This window comes from Oncorhynchus nerka, linkage group LG18, assembly GCF_034236695.1.
Source record: "Oncorhynchus nerka isolate Pitt River linkage group LG18, Oner_Uvic_2.0, whole genome shotgun sequence".
Taxonomy (NCBI): Eukaryota; Metazoa; Chordata; class Actinopteri; order Salmoniformes; family Salmonidae; genus Oncorhynchus; species Oncorhynchus nerka.
Window position 1 is genome coordinate 83,963,704 of NC_088413.1, and position 24,026 is coordinate 83,987,729.

The following is a 24,026-nucleotide window of genomic DNA, read 5'->3' on the forward strand; positions in this document are numbered from 1 at the left end:
ACTCCTGTATGGGGACAGATCCAAGATGGAGGAGCGTTAATGACATAGCAGTATGGGGACAGTTAATGACAGTTACACACTAGAAGCAGCTTTATCCAACTGTACAGATCCAAGAGGAGCGTTAATGAAGCATATATCCAACTCCTGTTAATAAACATAGCAGAGCGTTAATGACAGTAACAGAGCGTTAATGACATAGCGTTAACGACATAGCAGAGCGTTAATGACATAGCAGAGCGTTAATGACATAGCAGAGCGTTAATGACATAGCAGAGCGTTAATGACATAGCAGAGCGTTAACGACATAGCAGAGCGTTAATGACATAGCAGAGCGTTAATGACATAGCAGAGCGTTAACGACATAGCAGAGCGTTAATGACATAGCAGAGCGTTAACGACATAGCAGAGCGTTAATGACATAGCAGAGCGTTATAACATGCGTTAATGACATAGCAGAGCGTTAATGACATAGCAGAGCGTTAATGACATAGCAGAGCGTTATAACATGCATTAATGTCATAGCAGAGCGTTAATGACATAGCAGAGCGTTAATGACATAGCAGAGCGTTATAACGACATAGCAGAGCGTTAATGACATACCAGAGAGTTAATGACATAGCAGAGCGTTAATGACATAGCAGAGCGTTAATGACATAGCAGAGCGTTATAACATGCGTTAATGACATAGCAGAGCGTTAACGACATAGCAGAGCGTTAACGACATAGCAGAGCGTTAACGACATAGCAGAGCGTTAACGACATAGCAGAGCCTTATAACATGCATTAATGACATAGCAGAGCGTTAATGACATAGCAGAGCGTTAATGACATAGCAGAGCGTTAACGACATAGCAGAGCGTTAACGACATAGCAGAGCGTTAACGTCATAGCAGAGCGTTAACGACATAGCAGAGCGTTAACGACATAGCAGAGCGTTATAACATGCATTAATGACATAGCAGAGCGTTAATGACATAGCAGAGCGTTAACGACATAGCAGAGCGTTAACGACATAGCAGAGCGTTAACGACATAGCAGAGCGTTAACGTCATAGCAGAGCGTTAACGTCATAGCAGAGCGTTAACGTCATAGCAGAGCGTTAACGACATAGCAGAGCGTTAACGACATAGCAGAGCGTTAACGTCATAGCAGAGCGTTAACGTCATAGCAGAGCGTTAACGTCATAGCAGAGCGTTAACGACATAGCAGAGCGTTAACGACATAGCAGAGCGTTATAACATGCGTTAATAGAGTTTCCCCAGTAATACAGTACACTCCTCTTACAGTGATCACATCCGTGGAGGACAATCACTGTAAACAGTTGATTAGCCTGGCAATTTGACTGGTAAATTCAAGAGTACACTCCATAAAGCTGTCAGTCTAACCATTATGCCACCATTGACTTGAATGGGGAGGCCTGTAAAGCAAGGTGCACTGTAGAATGAAAATGACACATACAGGAGTTAAAGGAACCAAGACAAACCTCTGGCTCCCTGGCTAAGCCCTCGTCTCCCACGTCCTCCTGGTCCTCATTACTGCTACCACAGTCCAAAGGAGGATCCTGCGCCTCCTGCTGCCTGCTACAGGCTGCAGTACCACCAGGTCCCGGACCAAGGCGCTCCTCTGTAAACTCCTTCTCCTTCTGCTGCTCTCGCTCAATGTTTAAATCTCCTCCCTGTTTCTCCGAGCGGCTGGGCCTCCCTGGCCCTTGATTCTCCTAGGAGGCATAAAAAAAGGCAATTATGTTCCTTGTACAAACTCATATCCTAAGATACAAGGGAAGTGTAGTCAGATGTAATGTAACAATATGTGCAGTAGAGTGACTCTCCACCAGTAGGGTGCAGTAGAGTGACTCTCCACTAGTGGGGTGCAGTAGAGTGACTCTCCACTAGTGGGGTGCAGTAGAGTGACTCTCCACCAGTGGGGTGCAGTAGAGTGACTCTCCACCAGTGGGGTGCAGTAGAGTGACTCCACTAGTGGGGTGCAGTAGAGTGACTCCACTAGTGGGGTGCAGTAGAGTGACTCTCCACTAGTGGGGTGCAGTAGAGTGACTCTCCACTAGTGGGGTGCAGTAGAGTGACTCTCCACTAGTGGGGTGCAGTAGAGTGACTCTCCACCAGTGGGGTGCAGTAGAGTGACTCTCCACCAGTGGGGTGCAGTAGAGTGACTCTCCACCAGTGGGGTGCAGTAGAGTGACTCTCCACCAGTGGGGTGCAGTAGAGTGACTCTCCACCAGTGGGGTGCAGTAGAGTGACTCTCCACCAGTAGAGTGGGGGGTGCAGTAGAGTGACTCTCCACCAGTGGGGTGCAGTAGAGTGACTCTCCACTAGCGGGGTGCAGTAGAGTGACTCTCCACCAGCGGGGTGCAGTAGAGTGACTCTCCACCAGCGGGGTGCAGTAGAGTGACTCTCCACCAGCGGGGTGCAGTAGAGTGACTCTCCACCAGCGGGGTGCAGTAGAGTGACTCTCCACCAGCGGGGTGCAGTAGAGTGACTCTCCACCAGCGGGGTGCAGTAGAGTGACTCTCCACCAGCGGGGTGCAGTAGAGTGACTCTCCACCAGCGGGGTGCAGTAGAGTGACTCTCCACCAGTGGGGTGCAGTAGAGTGACTCTCCACTAGTGGGGTGCAGTAGAGTGACTCTCCACCAGCGGGGGTGCAGTAGAGTGACTCTCCACTAGTGGGTGCAGTAGAGTGACTCTCCACCAGTGGGTGCAGTAGAGTGACTCTCCACCAGTGGGGTGCAGTAGAGTGACTCTCCACCAGTGGGGTGCAGTAGAGTGACTCTCCACTAGTGGGGTGCAGTAGAGTGACTCTACACCAGTGGGGTGCAGTAGAGTGACTCCACTAGTGGGGTGCAGTAGAGTGACTCTCCACCAGTGGGGTGCAGTAGAGTGACTCTCCACCAGTGGGGTGCAGTAGAGTGACTCTCCACTAGTGGGGTGCAGTAGAGTGACTCTCCACTAGTGGGGTGCAGTAGAGTGACTCTCCACTAGTGGGGTGCAGTAGAGTGACTCTCCACTAGTGGGGTGCAGTAGAGTGACTCTCCACTAGTGGGGTGCAGTAGAGTGACTCTCCACTAGTGGGGTGCAGTAGAGTGACTCTCCACTAGTGGGGTGCAGTAGAGTGACTCTCCACTAGTGGGGTGCAGTAGAGTGACTCTCCACTAGTGGGGTGCAGTAGAGTGACTCTCCACTAGTGGGGTGCAGTAGAGTGACTCTCCACTAGTGGGGTGCAGTAGAGTGACTCTCCACCAGTGGGGTGCAGTAGAGTGACTCTCCACTAGTGGGGTGCAGTAGAGTGACTCTCCACCAGTGGGGTGCAGTAGAGTGACTCTCCACCAGTGGGGTGCAGTAGAGTGACTCTCCACCAGTGGGGTGCAGTAGAGTGACTCTCCACCAGTGGGGTGCAGTAGAGTGACTCTCCACCAGTGGGGTGCAGTAGAGTGACTCCACTAGTGGGGTGCAGTAGAGTGACTCTCCACTAGTGGGGTGCAGTAGAGTGACTCTCCACCAGTGGGGTGCAGTAGAGTGACTCTCCGCTAGTGGGGTGCAGTAGAGTGACTCTCCACCAGTGGGGTGCAGTAGAGTGACTCTCCACCAGTGGGGTGCAGTAGAGTGACTCTCCACTAGTGGGGTGCAGTAGAGTGACTCTACACCAGTGGGGTGCAGTAGAGTGACTCCACTAGTGGGGTGCAGTAGAGTGACTCTCCACCAGTGGGGTGCAGTAGAGTGACTCTCCACCAGTGGGGTGCAGTAGAGTGACTCCACTAGTGGGGTGCAGTAGAGTGACTCTCCACTAGTGGGGTGCAGTAGAGTGACTCCACTAGTGGGGTGCAGTAGAGTGACTCTCCACCAGTGGGGTGCAGTAGAGTGACTCTCCACCAGTGGGGTGCAGTAGAGTGACTCTCCACCAGTGGGGTGCAGTAGAGTGACTCTCCACTAGTGGGGTGCAGTAGAGTGACTCTCCACTAGTGGGGTGCAGTAGAGTGACTCTCCACCAGTGGGGTGCAGTAGAGTGACTCCACTAGTGGGGTGCAGTAGAGTGACTCCACTAGTGGGGTGCAGTAGAGTGACTCCACTAGTGGGGTGCAGTAGAGTGACTCTCCACCAGTGGGGTGCAGTAGAGTGACTCCACTAGTGGGGTGCAGTAGAGTGACTCCACTAGTGGGGTGCAGTAGAGTGACTCCACTAGTGGGGTGCAGTAGAGTGACTCCACTAGTGGGGTGCAGTAGAGTGACTCTCCACCAGTGGGGTGCAGTAGAGTGACTCTCCACCAGTGGGGTGCAGTAGAGTGACTCTCCACTAGTGGGGTGCAGTAGAGTGACTCTCCACTAGTGGGGTGCAGTAGAGTGACTCTCCACCAGTGGGGTGCAGTAGAGTGACTCCACTAGTGGGGTGCAGTAGAGTGACTCCACTAGTGGGGTGCAGTATAGTGACTCTCCACCAGTGGGGTGCAGTAGAGTGACTCTCCACCAGTGGGGTGCAGTATAGTGACTCTCCACCAGCGGGGTGCAGTAGAGTGACTCTCCACTAGTGGGGTGCAGTAGAGTGACTCTCCACTGGGGGTGCAGTGGGGTGCAGTAGAGTGACTCCACTAGTGGGGTGCAGTAGAGTGACTCTCCACTAGTGACTCCACTAGTGGTGCAGTAGAGTGACTCTCCACTAGTGGGGTGCAGTAGAGTGACTCTCCACTAGTGGGGTGCAGTAGAGTGACTCTCCACTAGTGGGGTGCAGTAGAGTGACTCTCCACTAGTGGGGTGCAGTAGAGTGACTCTCCACTAGTGGGGTGCAGTAGAGTGACTCTCCACTAGTGGGGTGCAGTAGAGTGACTCTCCACTAGTGGGGTGCAGTAGAGTGACTCTCCACTAGTGGGGTGCAGTAGAGTGACTCTCCACCAGTGGGTGCAGTAGAGTGACTCCACTAGTGGGGTGCAGTAGAGTGACTCTCCACTAGTGGGGTGCAGTAGAGTGACTCTCCACTAGTGGGGTGCAGTAGAGTGACTCTCCACCAGTGGGGTGCAGTAGAGTGACTCTCCACCAGTGGGGTGCAGTAGAGTGACTCCACTAGTGGGGTGCAGTAGAGTGACTCCACTAGTGGGGTGCAGTAGAGTGACTCCACTAGTGGGGTGCAGTAGAGTGACTCCACTAGTGGGGTGCAGTAGAGTGACTCTCCACCAGTGGGGTGCAGTAGAGTGACTCCACTAGTGGGGTGCAGTAGAGTGACTCCACTAGTGGGGTGCAGTAGAGTGACTCCACTAGTGGGGTGCAGTAGAGTGACTCCACTAGTGGGGTGCAGTAGAGTGACTCTCCACCAGTGGGGTGCAGTAGAGTGACTCTCCACCAGTGGGGTGCAGTAGAGTGACTCTCCACTAGTGGGGTGCAGTAGAGTGACTCTCCACTAGTGGGGTGCAGTAGAGTGACTCTCCACCAGTGGGGTGCAGTAGAGTGACTCCACTAGTGGGGTGCAGTATAGTGACTCTCCACCAGTGGGGTGCAGTAGAGTGACTCTCCACCAGTGGGGTGCAGTAGAGTGACTCTCCACCAGTGGGGTGCAGTAGAGTGACTCTCCACCAGTGGGGTGCAGTATAGTGACTCTCCACCAGCGGGGTGCAGTAGAGTGACTCTCCACCAGCGGGGTGCAGTAGAGTGACTCTCCACTAGTGGGGTGCAGTAGAGTGACTCCACTAGTGGGGTGCAGTAGAGTGACTCTCCACCAGTGGGGTGCAGTATAGTGAATGTGGAACAGAAACATACTTACAGACTCCTTTTCTTTTCCTGCACGTCTCCTCTCCTTCTGTCGCTGTGGGAGGTGAGAACAGAGAGAAATACCTGCATGAGAACAACAGGTGGTTCTCTGGAGGGTGAAGACCACTTGCATCCCACGACAGGCGGGACAGACAGACACTACAGGCGGGACAGACAGACAGACAGACACTACAGGCGGGACAGACAGACAGACACTACAGGCGGTATTTAATTTAACTTTTACTAGGCAAGTCAATTAAGTACAAATTCTTATTTACAATGACGACCTACCCCGGCCAATGCCGGTGCCAAATGTGCACCGCCCTACAGGACTCCCGGCCGGTGATACAGCCTGGATTCGAACCAGGGTGTCTGTAGTGACGCCTCTAGCACCGAGATGCAGTGCCTCAGATCGCTGCGCAACTCGGAGTATAATCAACTAGATTTTGGTAAATATAGGAGATATTCTGTCATTCGTTGGAGGTTATCTGGCAAGTTTAGCAACTTTGGTAATTTGACTTTTGTTTGACAGCCGTTACAGATAAATTGTACAACGCTATACTCTGTGCATTGTTGGGGTTTGTTCCTTGTCAATCATTGGTGAAATTAGCATTCAGACAATATCTTTAACTTAATTGGGATAAGAGGCAGTATTTTCACATCAGGATGGGGCGGCAGTGTAGCCTAGTGGTTAGAGCGTTGGACTAGTAACCGAAAGGTTGCAAGTTCAATTCCCCGAGCTGACAAGGTACAAATCTGTCGTTCTGCCCCTGAACAGGCAGTTAACCCTATGTTCCTAGGCCGTCATTGAAAATAAGAATTTGTTCTTAACTGACTTGCCTAGTAAAATAAAAGGTAAAATAAATAAAAGGATGAAAAGCTTGTCCAAAGTAAACTGCCTGCTACTCAGGCCCAGAAACTAAGATATGTACATTTGGATAGAAAACACTCTGAAGTTTCTAAAACTGTTTGAATCTTTTTTGGGGTCACTCTTTTCAATAGGTTTTTTGGGATTCCAGATTTCTAAGGGGCAGGCTTGCAGTTCCTATCGCTTCCACGGAATGTCAACCGTCTTTAGAAATTGGATCAGGTTTTTCCTTTGAGAAATTAAGAAGTAGCACTGATCAGAACGAGGCTTGAGGGAAGTGACCTCTGTGTTAGAGGCGCGTGACCTGAAAAGCACGCTCCACTTTGTTTTCCTCCGGTATTGAACGCTGTTTATTCCGTTTTTAATTTTATTGATTATTTACGTTAAAAAAAATACCTTAAGTTGTATCAGGAAAGTTGTTTGAAATGTTTGGACGAAGATTACAGGTAACTTTTGAGATATTTTGTAGCCATGTCGCGCGTGTTAGAACCGGTGTTTTTCTGAATCAAACACGCCAAATAAATTGACATTTTGCATGTATATCAACGGAATTTATCAAACAAAAGGACCATTTATGATGTTTATGGGACATATTGGAGTGCCAACAGAGGAAGCTCTTCAAAGGTAAGGCATGAATTATATCGTTATTTCTGCGTTTTGTGTCGCGCCTGGCGGGTTGAAGTACGATTGTCCATGTTTGTTTGCTGAGGTGCTATACGCCTATAATAGCATCGTATGCTTTCGCCGTAAATCCTTTTTGAAATCTGACATGTTGGCTGGATTCACAACAAGTGTAGCTTTAATTTGGTGTATTGCATGTGTGATTTCATGAAAGTTAAATTTTTATAGTAATTTATTTGAATTTGGCGCTCTGCATTTCCCACTGTAAGTTTGCCAGGACTCTACCATCCCACATATCCTAGAGAAGTTAAGGAAATCAATCAAAAACCTTTATTAATGCATTTGCAGACAGTGGTTGACAACAGGAACATAACACACATGTTTCCGAGTAAGTTCTGCAAAATAGTAAAGGTCCAAGTTGTTTTATAATGCCTGCAGTCATATCTTAGTCACTGCCTAAGTCATTACCTTCTACTCATGAGACCAAACCCATGCCTACACAGCTTTTCAAACAATAGTTTCAGTGTTATCTGAAGACTCAGCAGTTAATGTCCACTCCCCAAGTTGATTTACAGTAGAATGTCTGACTCTTTCACTCCCCTGCAGAGTTCTGTCTCAGTCACACATCTCTCAGACCATTTCTTTATAAGAGGCAGAGACTAGAAAATAACTGTGGAACAATATTAAACCTTATAATGCATATATATAGTTAATCTGTAGTCCAGAACCCTATACATGTAAGGGGGAGGGGTTCTTATATAACCCTTCCCCTTCTATTAATACAACATAAGCATAATCAACTATTATGATACATCAATCATTTGGTTCAGCCCCTATCATGACCCCAAGGAGAACCCGACAGCATCCTGAGCACGCGGTGTCCAACTGTGCAGCCTATTATTACTAAATATCAGTTTAATTTGCTGCGAAATCTTTACATAGTGGCACAGCCAAGCCAACAAGGTGACACAGCAACCCCTCTCTTATTTGGGGACGACCCTGACATAGTGACTAGATCTGGGGGAGAACCCTGGCATAGTGACCAGATATTTAACAGTTACCCTACATCTCATATGTATATACTGTACTCTGTACCATCTACTGCATCTTGCCTATGCCATTCGGCCATCACTCATCCATATATTTATATGTACATATTCTTATCCCTTTACACTTGTGTGTTTAAGATAGTTGTTGTGAAATTGTTAGGTTAGATTACTTGTTAAGATATTACTGCACGGTCGGAACTAGAAGCACAAGCATTTCGCTGCACTTGCATTAACATCTGCTAACCATGTGTATGTGACAAATAAATGTTGATTTGATTTAGACAGACACTAGACACTACACAGGCAGAGACACTAGACACTACACAGACAGAGACACTACACAGACAGAGACACTAGACACAGACAGAGACACTAGACACTACACAGACAGAGACACTACACAGGCAGAGACACTACACAGACAGAGACACTACACAGACAGAGACACTACACAGACAGACACAGACAGAGACAGACACTACACAGACAGACACTACACAGACAGAGACACTAGACACTACACAGACAGAGACACTAGACAGACTAGAGACACTACAGACAGAGACACTACACAGACAGAGACACTAGACAGGCAGAGACACTAGACACTACACAGACACTAGACACTACACAGACAGACACACTACACAGACAGACACTACACAGACAGACACTACACAGACAGACACTACACAGACAGAGACACTAGACAGAGACACTACACAGACAGAGACACTACACAGACAGACACACTACACAGACAGACACACACACAGACAGACACTACACAGACAGACACTAGACACTACACAGACACAGACAGAGACACTACACAGGCAGAGACACTAGACAGGCAGAGAGACACTAGACAGGCAGAGACACTAGACAGGCAGAGACACTAGACAGGCAGAGACACCACACAGACAGACACTAGACAGACAGAGACACTAGACACTACACAGACAGACACTACAGACAGAGACACTACACAGACAGAGACACTACACAGGCAGAGACACTACACAGACAGAGACACTACACAGGCAGAGACACTACACAGACAGAGACACTACACAGGCAGAGACACTAGACACTACACAGACAGAGACACTACACAGACAGACACCAGACAGAGACACTACACAGACAGACACTAGACAGAGACACTACACAGACAGAGACACTAGACACTACACAGACAGACACTACACAGACACTACACAGACAGAGACACTAGACACTACACAGACACTACACAGACAGAGACACTACACAGACAGACACTAGACACTACACAGACAGACACTAGACAGAGACACTACACAGACAGAGACACTACACAGACAGACACTAGACAGAGACACTACACAGACAGAGACACTACACAGACAGACACTAGACACTACACAGGCAGAGACACCACACAGACAGACACTAGACACTACACAGACAGAGACACTACACAGACAGACACTACACAGACAGACACTACACAGACAGACACTACACAGACAGAGACACTAGACACTACACAGACAGAGACACTAGACACTACACAGACAGAGACACTACACAGACAGACTAGACACTACACAGGCAGAGACACTAGACACTACACAGACACTAGACACTACACAGACAGACACACTACACAGACAGACACTACACAGACAGACACTAGACAGAGACACTACACAGACAGAGACACTACACAGACAGACACACTACACAGACAGACACACTACACAGACAGACACACTACACAGACAGACACTACACAGACAGACACTAGACACTACACAGACAGAGACACTAGACAGGCAGAGACACTAGACAGGCAGAGACACTAGACAGGCAGAGACACTAGACAGGCAGAGACACCACACAGACAGACACTAGACAGACAGAGACACTAGACACTACACAGACAGACACTAGACAGAGACACTACACAGACAGAGACACTACACAGGCAGAGACACTACACAGACAGAGACACTACACAGGCAGAGACACTACACAGACAGAGACACTACACAGGCAGAGACACTAGACACTACACAGACAGAGACACTACACAGACAGACACCAGACAGAGACACTACACAGACAGACACTAGACAGAGACACTACACAGACAGAGACACTAGACACTACACAGACAGACACTACACAGACACTACACAGACAGAGACACTAGACACTACACAGACACTACACAGACAGAGACACTACAGACAGAGACACTACACAGACAGACACTAGACACTACACAGACAGACACTAGACAGAGACACTACACAGACAGAGACACTACACAGACAGACACTAGACAGAGACACTACACAGACAGAGACACTACACAGACAGACACTAGACACTACACAGACAGAGACACTACACAGACAGACACTAGACACTACACAGACAGAGACACTACACAGACAGAGACACTACACAGACAGACACTACACAGGCAGAGACACTAGACACCACACAGACAGAGACACTACACAGACAGAGACACTACACAGACAGAGACACTACACAGACAGACACACTAGACACTAGACACTACACAGACAGACACTAGACAGAGACACTACACAGACAGACACTAGACAGAGACACTACACAGACAGAGACACTAGACAGACAGACACTAGACAGAGACACTACACAGACAGAGACACTACAGACACTAGACACTACACAGACAGACACTAGACAGAGACACTACACAGACAGAGACACTACACAGACAGACACTAGACAGAGACACTACACAGACAGACACTAGACAGAGACACTACACAGACAGAGACACTACACAGACAGAGACACTACACAGACAGACACTAGACACTACACAGACAGAGACACTACACAGACAGAGACACTACACAGACAGACACTAGACACTACACAGACAGAGACACTACACAGACAGACACTAGACACTACACAGACAGAGACACTACACAGACAGAGACACTAGACACTACACAGACACTACACAGACAGACACTAGACAGACAGAGACACTAGACAGACAGAGACACTAGACAGGCAGAGACACTAGACACTACACAGGCAGACACACTAGACACTACACAGACAGACACTAGACACTACACAGACAGAGACACTACACAGACAGAGACACTAGACACTACACAGACAGACACTACACAGACAGAGACACTACACAGACAGAGACACTAGACAGACAGAGACACTACACAGACAGAGACACTACACAGACAGAGACACTACACAGACAGACACTAGACACTACACAGACAGACACTACACAGACAGAGACACTACACAGACAGACACTAGACACTACACAGACAGACACTACACAGGCAGAGACACTAGACACCACACAGACAGAGACACTACACAGACAGAGACACTACACAGACAGAGACACTAGACACTACACAGACAGACACTACACAGACACTAGACACTAGACAGACAGACACTAGACAGACAGAGACACTAGACAGACAGAGACACTAGACAGGCAGAGACACTAGACACTAGACAGGCAGAGACACTAGACACTACACAGACAGAGACACTACACAGACAGAGACACTACACAGACAGAGACACTACACAGACAGACACTACACAGACAGAGACACTACACAGACAGACACTACACAGACAGAGACACTACACAGACAGAGACACTACACAGACAGAGACACTAGACAGACAGAGACACTACACAGACAGACACTAGACACTACACAGACAGACACTAGACACTACACAGACAGACACTACACAGACAGAGACACTACACAGACAGAGACACTAGACACTACACAGACAGACTAGACACTACACAGACAGAGACACTAGACAGACAGAGACACTACACAGACAGAGACACGAGACACTAGACAGACACTAGACAGACACTAGACACTACACAGACAGAGACACTACACAGACAGAGACTACACAGACACTAGACACTACACAGACAGACACTAGACAGACAGAGACACTAGACAGACAGAGACACTAGACACTACACAGACAGAGACACTAGACACTACACAGACACTACACAGACAGAGACACTAGACACTACACAGACACAGACACTAGACACTACACAGACAGATACACTAGACACTACACAGACAGAGACACTAGACACTACACAGACACTACACAGACAGACACTACACAGGCAGAGACACCACACAGACAGACACTAGACAGAGCCACTACACAGACAGAGCCACTACACAGACAGACACTAGACACTACACAGACAGAGACACTAGACAGGCAGAGACACTAGACAGGCAGAGACACTAGACACTACACAGACAGACACTAGACACTACACAGACAGACACTACACAGACAGACACTAGACACTACACAGACAGAGACACTACACAGACAGAGACACTAGACACTACACAGACAGACACTAGACACTACACAGACAGACACTACACAGACAGAGACACTACACAGACAGAGACACTACACAGACAGAGACACTACACAGACAGAGACACTAGACACTACACACAGACACTACACAGACAGAGACACTAGACACTACACAGACAGAGACACTAGACACTACACAGACAGAGACACTAGACACTACACAGACAGACACTAGACACCACACAGACAGAGACACTAGACAGACAGACACTAGACACTACACAGACAGAGACACTACACAGACAGACACTAGACAGAGACACTACACAGACAGAGACACTACACAGACAGACACTAGACAGAGACACTACACAGACAGAGACACTACACAGACAGACTAGACACTACACAGACAGAGACACTAGACAGACAGACACTACACAGACACTAGACACTACACAGACACTAGACAGACAGAGACACTAGACAGACAGAGACACTAGACAGACAGAGACACTAGACAGGCAGAGACACTAGACAGGCAGAGACACTAGACACTAGACAGGCAGAGACACTAGACACTACACAGACAGACACTACACAGACACTACACAGACAGAGACACTACACAGACAGAGACACTAGACACTACACAGACACTAGACACAGAGACACTAGACACTAGACAGGCAGACAGAGACACTACACAGACAGAGACACTAGACAGACAGAGACACTAGACACTACAGACAGAGACACTACACAGACAGAGACACTACACAGACAGAGACACTACACAGACAGAGACACTAGACACTACACACTACACAGACAGAGACACTACACAGACAGACACTAGACACCACACAGACAGAGACACTAGACACTACACAGACAGACACTAGACACTACACAGACAGAGACACTACACAGACAGACACTAGACACTACACAGACAGTAGACACTACACAGACAGAGACACTAGACACTACACAGACAGACACTAGACAGAGACACTACACAGACAGAGACACTACACAGACAGAGACACTAGACACTACACAGACAGAGACACTACACAGACAGAGACACTAGACACTACACAGACAGAGACACTAGACACTACACAGACAGACACTACACAGACAGAGACACTACACAGACAGACACTAGACACTACACAGGCAGAGACACTACACAGACAGAGACACTAGACACTACACAGACAGAGACACTAGACACTACACAGACAGAGACACTAGACACTACACAGACAGAGACACTAGACACTACACAGACAGAGACACTAGACACTACACAGACAGAGACACTAGACACTACACAGACACTACACAGACAGACTAGACACTACACAGGCAGACACTAGACACTACACAGACAGACACTAGACAGAGACACTACACAGACAGACACTAGACACTACACAGACAGACACTAGACACTACACAGACAGACACTAGACAGAGACACTACACAGAAAGACACACTACACAGACAGACACTAGACACTACACAGGCAGAGACACTAGACACTACACAGACAGACACACTACACAGACAGACACTAGACACTACACAGGCAGAGACACTACACAGACAGAAACACTAGACACTACACAGACAGAGACACTAGACACTACACAGACAGACAGAGACACTAGACACTACACAGACAGAGACACTACACAGACAGAGACACTACACAGACAGAGACACTAGACACTACACAGACAGAGACACTACACAGACAGAGACACTACACAGAAAGACACACTACACAGACAGACACACTACACAGACAGAGACACTACACAGACAGAGACACTACACAGACAGAGACACTACACAGACAGAGACACTAGACAGACAGAGACACTAGACACTGCACAGACAGAGACACTAGACAGACAGAGACACTACACAGACAGAGACACTACACAGAAAGACACACTACACAGAAAGACACACTACACAGACAGAGACACTACACAGACAGAGACACTAGACAGACAGAGACACTAGACACTGCACAGACAGAGACACTAGACAGACAGAGACACTACACAGACAGAGACACTACACAGAAAGACACACTACACAGACAGAGACACTACACAGACAGAGACACTAGACAGACAGAGACACTAGACACTACACAGACAGAGACACTACACAGACAGAGACACTACACAGACAGAGACACTACACAGACAGAGACACTACACAGACAGAGACACTACACAGACAGAGACACTACACAGACAGAGACACTACACAGACAGAGACACTACACAGACAGAGACACTAGACACTACACAGACAGAGACACTACACAGACAGAGACACTACACAGACAGAGACACTAGACAGACAGAGACACTAGACAGACAGAGACACTAGACACTACACAGACAGAGACACTACACAGACAGAGACACTACACAGACAGAGACACTACACAGACAGAGACACTACACAGACAGAGACACTACACAGACAGAGACACTAGACAGACAGAGACACTACACAGACAGAGACACTACACAGACAGAGACACTAGACACTACACAGACAGAGACACTAGACAGACAGAGACACTACACAGACAGAGACACTACACAGACAGAGACACTAGACACTACACAGACAGAGACACTAGACAGACAGAGACACTAGACAGACAGAGACACTAGACACTACACAGACAGAGACACTACACAGACAGAGACACTACACAGACAGAGACACTACACAGACAGAGACACTACACAGACAGAGACACTACACAGACAGAGACACTACACAGACAGAGACACTACACAGACAGAGACACTACACAGACAGAGACACTACACAGACAGAGACACTACACAGACAGAGACACTACACAGAAGAGACACAGACACTACACAGACAGAGACACTACACAGACAGAGACACTACACAGACAGAGACACTACACAGACAGAGACACTAGACAGACAGAGACACTAGACAGACAGAGACACTACACAGACAGAGACACTACACAGACAGAGACACTACACAGACAGAGACACTAGACAGACAGAGACACTACACAGACAGAGACACTACACAGACAGAGACACTACACAGACAGAGACACTACACAGACAGAGACACTACACAGACAGAGACACTACACAGACAGAGACACTAGACAGACAGAGACACTACACAGACAGACACACTACACAGACAGAGACACTACACAGACAGAGACACTAGACACTACACAGACAGAGACACTACACAGACAGAGACACTACACAGACAGAGACACTACACAGACAGAGACACTAGACACTACACAGACAGAGACACTACACAGACAGACACTACACAGACAGAGACACTACACAGACAGAGACACTACACAGACAGAGACACTAGACACTACACAGACAGAGACACTAGACAGACAGAGACACTACACAGACAGAGACACTACACAGACAGAGACACTACACAGACAGAGACACTACACAGACAGAGACACTACACAGACAGAGACACTACACAGAGACACTACACAGACAGACACAGACAGATACACAGACAGAGACAGATACACTACACAGACAGAGACACTACACAGACAGAGACACTACACAGACAGAGACACTACACAGACAGAGACACTACACAGACAGAGACACTACACAGACAGAGACACTAGACACTACACAGACAGAGACACTACACAGACAGAGACACTACACAGACAGAGACACTACACAGACAGAGACACTACACAGACAGAGACACTACACAGACAGAGACACTACACAGACAGAGACACTACACAGACAGAGACACTACACAGACAGAGACACTACACAGACAGAGACACTACACAGACAGAGACACTACACAGACAGAGACACTACACAGACAGAGACACTACACAGACAGAGACACTAGACACTACACAGACAGAGACACTACACAGACAGAGACACTAGACACTACACAGACAGAGACACTACACAGACAGAGACACTACACTAGACAGAGACACTACACAGACAGAGACACTACACAGACAGAGACACTACACAGACAGAGACACTAGACACTACACAGACAGAGACACTACACAGACAGAGACACTACACAGACAGAGACACTACACAGACAGAGACACTACACAGACAGAGACACTACACAGACAGACAGAGACACTACACAGACAGACAGAGACACTACACAGACAGATACTAGACACTACACAGACAGAGACACTACACAGACAGATACTAGACACTACACAGACAGAGACACTACACAGACAGAGACACTACACAGACAGAGACACTACACAGACAGAGACACTACACAGACAGAGACACTACACAGACAGAGACACTACACAGACAGAGACACTACACAGACAGAGACACTACACAGACAGATACACTACACAGACAGATACACTACACAGACAGAGACACTACACAGACAGAGACACTACACAGACAGATACTACACAGACAGAGACACTACACAGACAGAGACACTACACAGACAGAGACACTACACAGACAGAGACACTACACAGACAGAGACACTACACAGACAGAGACAACACAGACAGAGACACTACACAGACAGAGACTAACCTTCTTTTTAAGTCTTTTCTTTTCTGCCTTTTCTTTTAGTTTGCTCTCTTCTTCTATTAGTTCTCTGCCGTTTTTTTCAGCCTCCTAAAAAGGAAAGTTATTCTCAGTAAAAACATCCTCTATGTTGAATGTAGTAATACATGATGTGATTGACTGAAAAAGTTGTTTGGCATCTTACCTCAGGAGTGAGTTGTCTTATACATGGGTGGGGGGTTAAGGGTAGCTTTGAGCTACTATGCCCTAAAAAATTGTGTGTAAAACCGCAATAGGCTTTTTTATCTTTGCGTTTTTTCTCATCATAATAGTCGTCGTCGTCGTCGTATTCATCGTCAATATAGTCACCCACGAAGGGGTTGACAATATCAAGACCTGGAAATCAAATATGAGGTGAACTGCATGGCAATGGACAACAATAATTCACATCTGTTGATGAACTAAAGCAGTCTTTCCCAATCCTGGTCCTGTGGACCCAAAGGAGCAATCCGGGTCCTGTGGACCCAAAGGAGCAATCCGGGTCCTGTGGAACCAAAGGAGCAATCCGGGTCCTGTGGACCCAAAGGAGCAATCCGGGTCCTGTGGACCCAAAGGAGCAATCCGGGTCCTGTGGACCCAAAGGAGCAATCCGGGTCCTGTGGACCCAAAGGAGCAATCCGGGTCCTGTGGACCCAAAGGAGCAATCCGGGTCCTGTGGACCCAAAGGAGTGCACATGATTGTCCTTAGTAGCACTATACAGGGGATTCAAATAATCAACATCATCAAGCTTTGATTATTTGAGTCAGCTGTGTAGAGCTAGTGAAAAAAAATAGAATGTGTACTAACTGCGGTCCCCGGGACCAGGACTGGGAAATGCTGAACTAAATCAATAAATAGTATTGTGTAATGACAATTCACATTACGTCTACATCTTTACAAGGCAGACAAGCCCAGACATGTAGGTCCTTCACCTGGCCTTTCATTAGGTCAGCGTTCCAAATAACACTATTCCCAATGTAGTGCACTACATAGGGGACCAGGGTCAACATGGCTCTTGTCTAAAGTAGTGTACTAGATAGGGGACCAGGGTCCATATGGCTCTTGTCTAAAGTAGTGCACTACATAGGGGACCAGGGTCAACATGGCTCTAGTCTAAAGTAGTGCACTACATAGGGGACCAGGGTCAACATGGCTCTAGTCTAAAGTAGTGCACTACATAGAGAACAGGGTGCCATTTAGGACACAGCCTCTGAGTTGACCTGAACATGACCTTGCTATCAGCAACAGCACATGACTTAAATCATTCAAACATTTCTTAACAAAAATGTACTAGCTAAACAGTATTTCTTATCATATTCTATTATATTCTTATCTAGTCATTTATAGGGAACAGAGTACCACTCAGAACTATGTTCTTACCCAACAGGCCATAGTTAAAGGCGTCCATAAAGGTGTAATTAGTGGTTCTTCCATTTATCAGGTCCACCATAGCTTCCTGTCGGTGAGAGAGATTCAAGTTGATTTTGGCCACAGTAGCTGGGAACCATGATGCTATATAGCTAACTATATACAGTAGCTGGGAACCATGAGGCTATATAGCTAACTATATACTGTAGCTGGGAACCATGAGGCTATATAGCTAACTATATACTGTAGCTGGGAACCATGATGCTATATAGCTAACTATATACAGTAGCTGGGAACCATGATGCTATATAGCTAACTATATACAGTAGCTGGGAACCATGATGCTATATAGCTAACTATATACAGTAGCTGGGAACCATGATGCTATATAGCTAACTATATACAGTAGCTGGGAACCATGATGCTATATAGCTAACTATATACAGTAGCTGGGAACCATGATGCTATATAGCTAACTATATACAGTAGCTGGGAACCATGAGGCTATATAGCTAACTATATACTGTAGCTGGGAACCATGAGGCTATATAGCTAACTATATACTGTAGCTGGGAACCATGAGGCTATATAGCTAACTATATACTGTAGCTGGGAACCATGAGGCTATATAGCTAACTATATACAGTAGCTGGGAACCATGAGGCTATATAGCTAACTATATACTGTAGCTGGGAACCATGAGGCTATATAGCTAACTATATACAGTAGCTGGGAACCATGAGGCTATATAGCTAACTATATACAGTAGCTGGGAACCATGATGCTATATAGCTAACTATATACAGTAGCTGGGAACCATGAGGCTATATAGCTAACTATATACAGTAGCTGGGAACCATGAGGCTATATAGCTAACTATATACAGTAGCTGGGAACCATGAGGCTATATAGCTAACTATATACAGTAGCTGGGAACCATGAGGCTATATAGCTAACTATATACAGTAGCTGGGAAGCATGAGGCTATATAGCTAACTATATACAGTAGCTGGGAACCATGATGCTATATAGCTAACTATATACTGTAGCTGGGAACCATGATGCTATATAGCTAACTATATACAGTAGCTGGGAACCATGATGCTATATAGCTAACTATATACTGTAGCTGGGAACCATGAGGCTATATAGCTAACTATATACTGTAGCTGGGAACCATGAGGCTATATAGCTAACTATATACAGTAGCTGGGAACCATGAGGCTATATAGCTAACTATATACTGTAGCTGGGAACCATGAGGCTATATAGCTAACTATATACAGTAGCTGGGAACCAAACACACACACACACACACACAACTCACGTGGGTATGCAAAATGTGTGGATTCTCCTGCATGATGACATGATCTGATGATATGAAGAGAAAATATAATCAGAGACTTCAGGAAATGTTACCACATGTCTATGTGCGCATCTTCAACAAATAACGTTAAATGGCATAGCTAGCTAATTATGTTCAGAATGTAAACAATTTTCTATTAACGTGCGTGGTTGATGTTTACATGTGTTACCACCTCGTCCTAGAGCCACCTGCTCCTTCCTACACTCTAGTGCACAAGCTGAAGAAAACAGGAGCTGAAGTTTTTTAACTTAATAAGGTTACCTCAAATTCACTAGTGGCTAACGTTAGCTAGCTAACGTTGGTGTTATATAGCTAGCTACCTTTCCTTGGTTACGCGACGAAACTGACAATTTCAAGCTAGCTCATCATCAATCTTACCTGGTTTCCAATCTCTCTTTCTAAAGTGAGCCATTTTATGATTTGATTAATTTGCGGTGGTTGATTAGAAAGAATAGGACTCCTTTTGAAACTCGACGTCTTCCTAGTTCCTCTTTTTCCGCGTTGTCATGACTCATCGACCATTTAACATGACGCCAACACGCTGCTGCGTAGCGAACCGCCCCCTTCCATAGTTACCACAGCCACAAAGTCATACCCCTCCCCCTCCATACCTGTCCGTTTCCGCTCCGAGAACCGAAACTAGCCTAGTAGTCACTAGTTACCACAGCCACAAAGTATTCCCCCCCCCACCTCCATACGTGTCCATTTCCCCTCTGCTCCGAGGAGAACCGAAACTAGCCTAGTAGTCGACTAGTTACCACAAGCACAAAGTAATACCCCCGCCCCCGCCTATTTATAGATTTTATCTTCTTAAAAATGTGATGCTTAACCTGACCTTGACCACACTGCTACCCTTTTATGCTTAACCTTACATTAAGAAAAAAAAGCTCATTTTAGTTTCATACATTCGTCTTAAAAATGTGACCACTAGGTTACCTGCCTCCTCTAACCACTAGGCTACCTGCCACCTCTACACTCTAACCACTAGGCTACCCTACCTCCTCTACACTCTACGACTAGGCTACCTGCCACCTCTACACTCTAACCACTAGGCTACCTGCCACCTCTACACTCTAACCACTAGGTTACCTGCCACCTCTACACTCTAACCACTAGGTTACCTGCCTCCTCTAACCACTAGGCTACCTGCAGCCCTAATGCCCAACCCATTCATCTGCGGTTACTTATGTTTATAAAATTGCAGGCAATTTTTATTTAACCTTTATTTAACTAGGCAAGTCAGTTAAGAACAAAATCTTATTTTCAATGACGGCCTGGGAACAGTTGGTTAACTGCCTGTTCAGGGGCAGAACGACAGAGTTATACCTTGTCAGCTTGGGGATTTGAACTTTCAACCGGTTGCTAGTCCACCGCTCTAACCACTAGGCTACCCTGCTGCCCCAATTAAAGAGCTGCAAATAAATTGTTTCTATAGCTTTGTTTCCATCCAACTGGCAACTGATTTTCATGCGAATATTCTAAAATCCTCATTTTAAAAAATGCTAATTTTCCCACCAGACATGTGTATCCATCAAATTAACTTGTTGCAGATAAAAGGCTGTGCGTGATGACATAGTGCACATGAAAATACTTTTTTTGCGAATCAATTCTCATGTAGTGAATAAAAAATACAAGTGATTGACAGAGTCGAAAGCCTTGGCCAGGTCAATGAATACGGCTGCACAGCATTGTCTTTTATCGATGCCGGTTATGATGTCGTTTAGGACCTTGAGCGCGGCTGATGTGCACCCATTGACCAGCTCGGAAACCAGATTGCATAGCGGAGAAGGTAAATAGGTTTTCATCGCATTTTAAACACTACCGATGATTTTCGCACCAAAAAAATGTTGCGTTATATAGCGAGTGTATGTCGTGGAAATACTAATCAATAATGAGGAGAGACAAGGCCAATCACCAATCAGGATATTAATTTATTCAGATCTTATAACGTCGATTAATGATTGCAATAATGAAGCTGGTCGACAAACCACCCTTAGATGAATCGTTGAGAGCCCAACGAGCATATTTGAGCCACAGCATTTTATAGCAAAGTACATCCCCCCCTGAATGTTCATGACAAACAACAGATGTGTGGAATGGGTCAACGGGTTAGATTTTGTATGAAAGAAATGAATAATTCACAGCAGACAGTATCTGCCGTAAAGACTGTTCTCATTGTATGGAAACCAGAGTTTGGGCCCCAAAAACGAGGCTCTTATCTCATCCCTGGTACCTCACAGTACAGAAACACCAACTCATTATATGGCATAAATCAATTCTCAGCTCAAGCTATCTCTAGCTCGAGTAAACACCATGTCCTTGACAATATCCAGACTAGGATCTCGAGTGGAAACCATCTGTTTACTATTTATTAAGTATAGTTGTTAATATTAAACAAAACAGGTAAGCATGTTCATTTCTCTCTCACGGGTATTGGCAAGTGCACAGTGGTGTAAAGTCCTTAAGTAAAAATACTTTAAATTAGTACTTAAGTAGTTCTGTGGGGTATCTGTTCTTTTACTCCACTATATCCCTAAAGAAAAGTCAGCACTTTTAATTCCATACATTTTCCCTGACACCCAAATTAGTCGTTACATTTCGAATGCTTAGCAGGACAGAAAATGGTTCAGTTCTACACTTTTATCAAGTGAACATCCCTGGTCGTCCCTACTGCCTCTGATCTCGCGGAATCACTAAACAAAAATGCTTTGTTTTTAAATGATGTCTGAGTGTTGGAGTGTGACCCTGGCTATCTGTAAATAAAAATAAAAAAGACAATTATGCCATCTGGTTTGCTTAATATAAGGAATTTTAAATTAGTCATACTTTTAGTTTTACTTTTGATACTTTGAAATACTTTTAGACTTTTACTCAAGTAGTATTTTACTGGGTGACTCATTTTTACTTGAGTCATTTTCTATTATTATTATTATTATTATTACTATTATATTCTATTTCTATTATATCTTTAGTTTTATTAAAGTATGAGAATTGAGTTTCCACACCTGCAAGTCTCTCTCTCAATCCGCACACTGTTGGCTAGAGCGCACGTATAGCCGACACGATGAGATTATTACGGTGTTAATTCCACATCTGTTTGCATTGCTTGTTAGTGTATTAGCATGGCATGAGACAACAAAAATTACATTACTACATAGTTGTTTTCTGTTTGTGAAACCTTGAACAGTTTTGAATGGGTATCAAAATATATATATATATATATATATCAATTCTATGTCTGAATTAGCGCTCATATAAACTGTTTTCATCACTGTCTTGTAAACACATTCTTGTAAGTTGGAGCTGCTGTACGTGATTGTATGGGGCTGATGTACAGATTTGAGCTCTTGACATGACGTTGACATTTCTGGGTACGTCTCATCTGTAACATAATAATAATAATAATTATAATAATATTGTTATATTATTATTGTAATAATACAAATCTGTCAATCAACCAAATGTATTTCTTAAATCCACTTTCTTCATAAGCAGTTGTGGTTTAAAGTGGTTTACAGACACCCTGTCTAAAAATCGATCAATGCCGAAGCACAGCCTCTAGGAAACGTCATAAACCTAGAGAGGTACCATACCTCTCATATGCCGAAGCCTCTAGGAAACGTCATAAACCTAGAGAGGTACCATACCTCTCATATGCCGAAGCCTCTAGGAAACGTCATAAACCTAGAGAGGTACCATACCTCTCATATGCCGAAGCCTCTAGGAAACGTCATAAACCTAGAGCGGTACCATGCTCCGAGGGCTGTGCTGAGTGGACATTTAAGAGTACATGTCGAGTACATATTCAAAATGTTCCAACCTGCGTAGATGACCATCAGGGTCATATAATAACCAGGGTGGCTATAGAGTGGGCAAAAGTGCAACACTCAGGAGTCAA

At 45.9% G+C, this 24,026-nt stretch overlaps 1 protein-coding gene across 2 annotated transcripts in view; it reads right to left on the reverse strand.

Annotated features, from left to right (window-relative positions):
- LOC115120944 (nuclear receptor corepressor 2-like) overlaps positions 1-20,639 on the reverse strand; it is a 43,092-nt gene extending 22,453 nt beyond the window's left edge. For both annotated transcript variants that reach the window (XM_065004452.1, XM_065004451.1), the window contains exons 1-7: positions 20,507-20,639; positions 20,090-20,133; positions 18,775-18,850; positions 17,560-17,750; positions 17,382-17,465; positions 5,758-5,799; positions 1,484-1,717 (exon numbers count right to left, since the gene is read on the reverse strand). In XM_065004452.1, coding sequence (XP_064860524.1) covers positions 1,484-1,717; positions 5,758-5,799; positions 17,382-17,465; positions 17,560-17,750; positions 18,775-18,850; positions 20,090-20,133; positions 20,507-20,540 — 705 coding nt within the window. In that variant the 5' untranslated portion in view covers positions 20,541-20,639. The remainder of the gene's footprint in view (positions 1-1,483; positions 1,718-5,757; positions 5,800-17,381; positions 17,466-17,559; positions 17,751-18,774; positions 18,851-20,089; positions 20,134-20,506) is intronic.
- Positions 20,640-24,026: the final 3,387 nt, after the last annotated feature.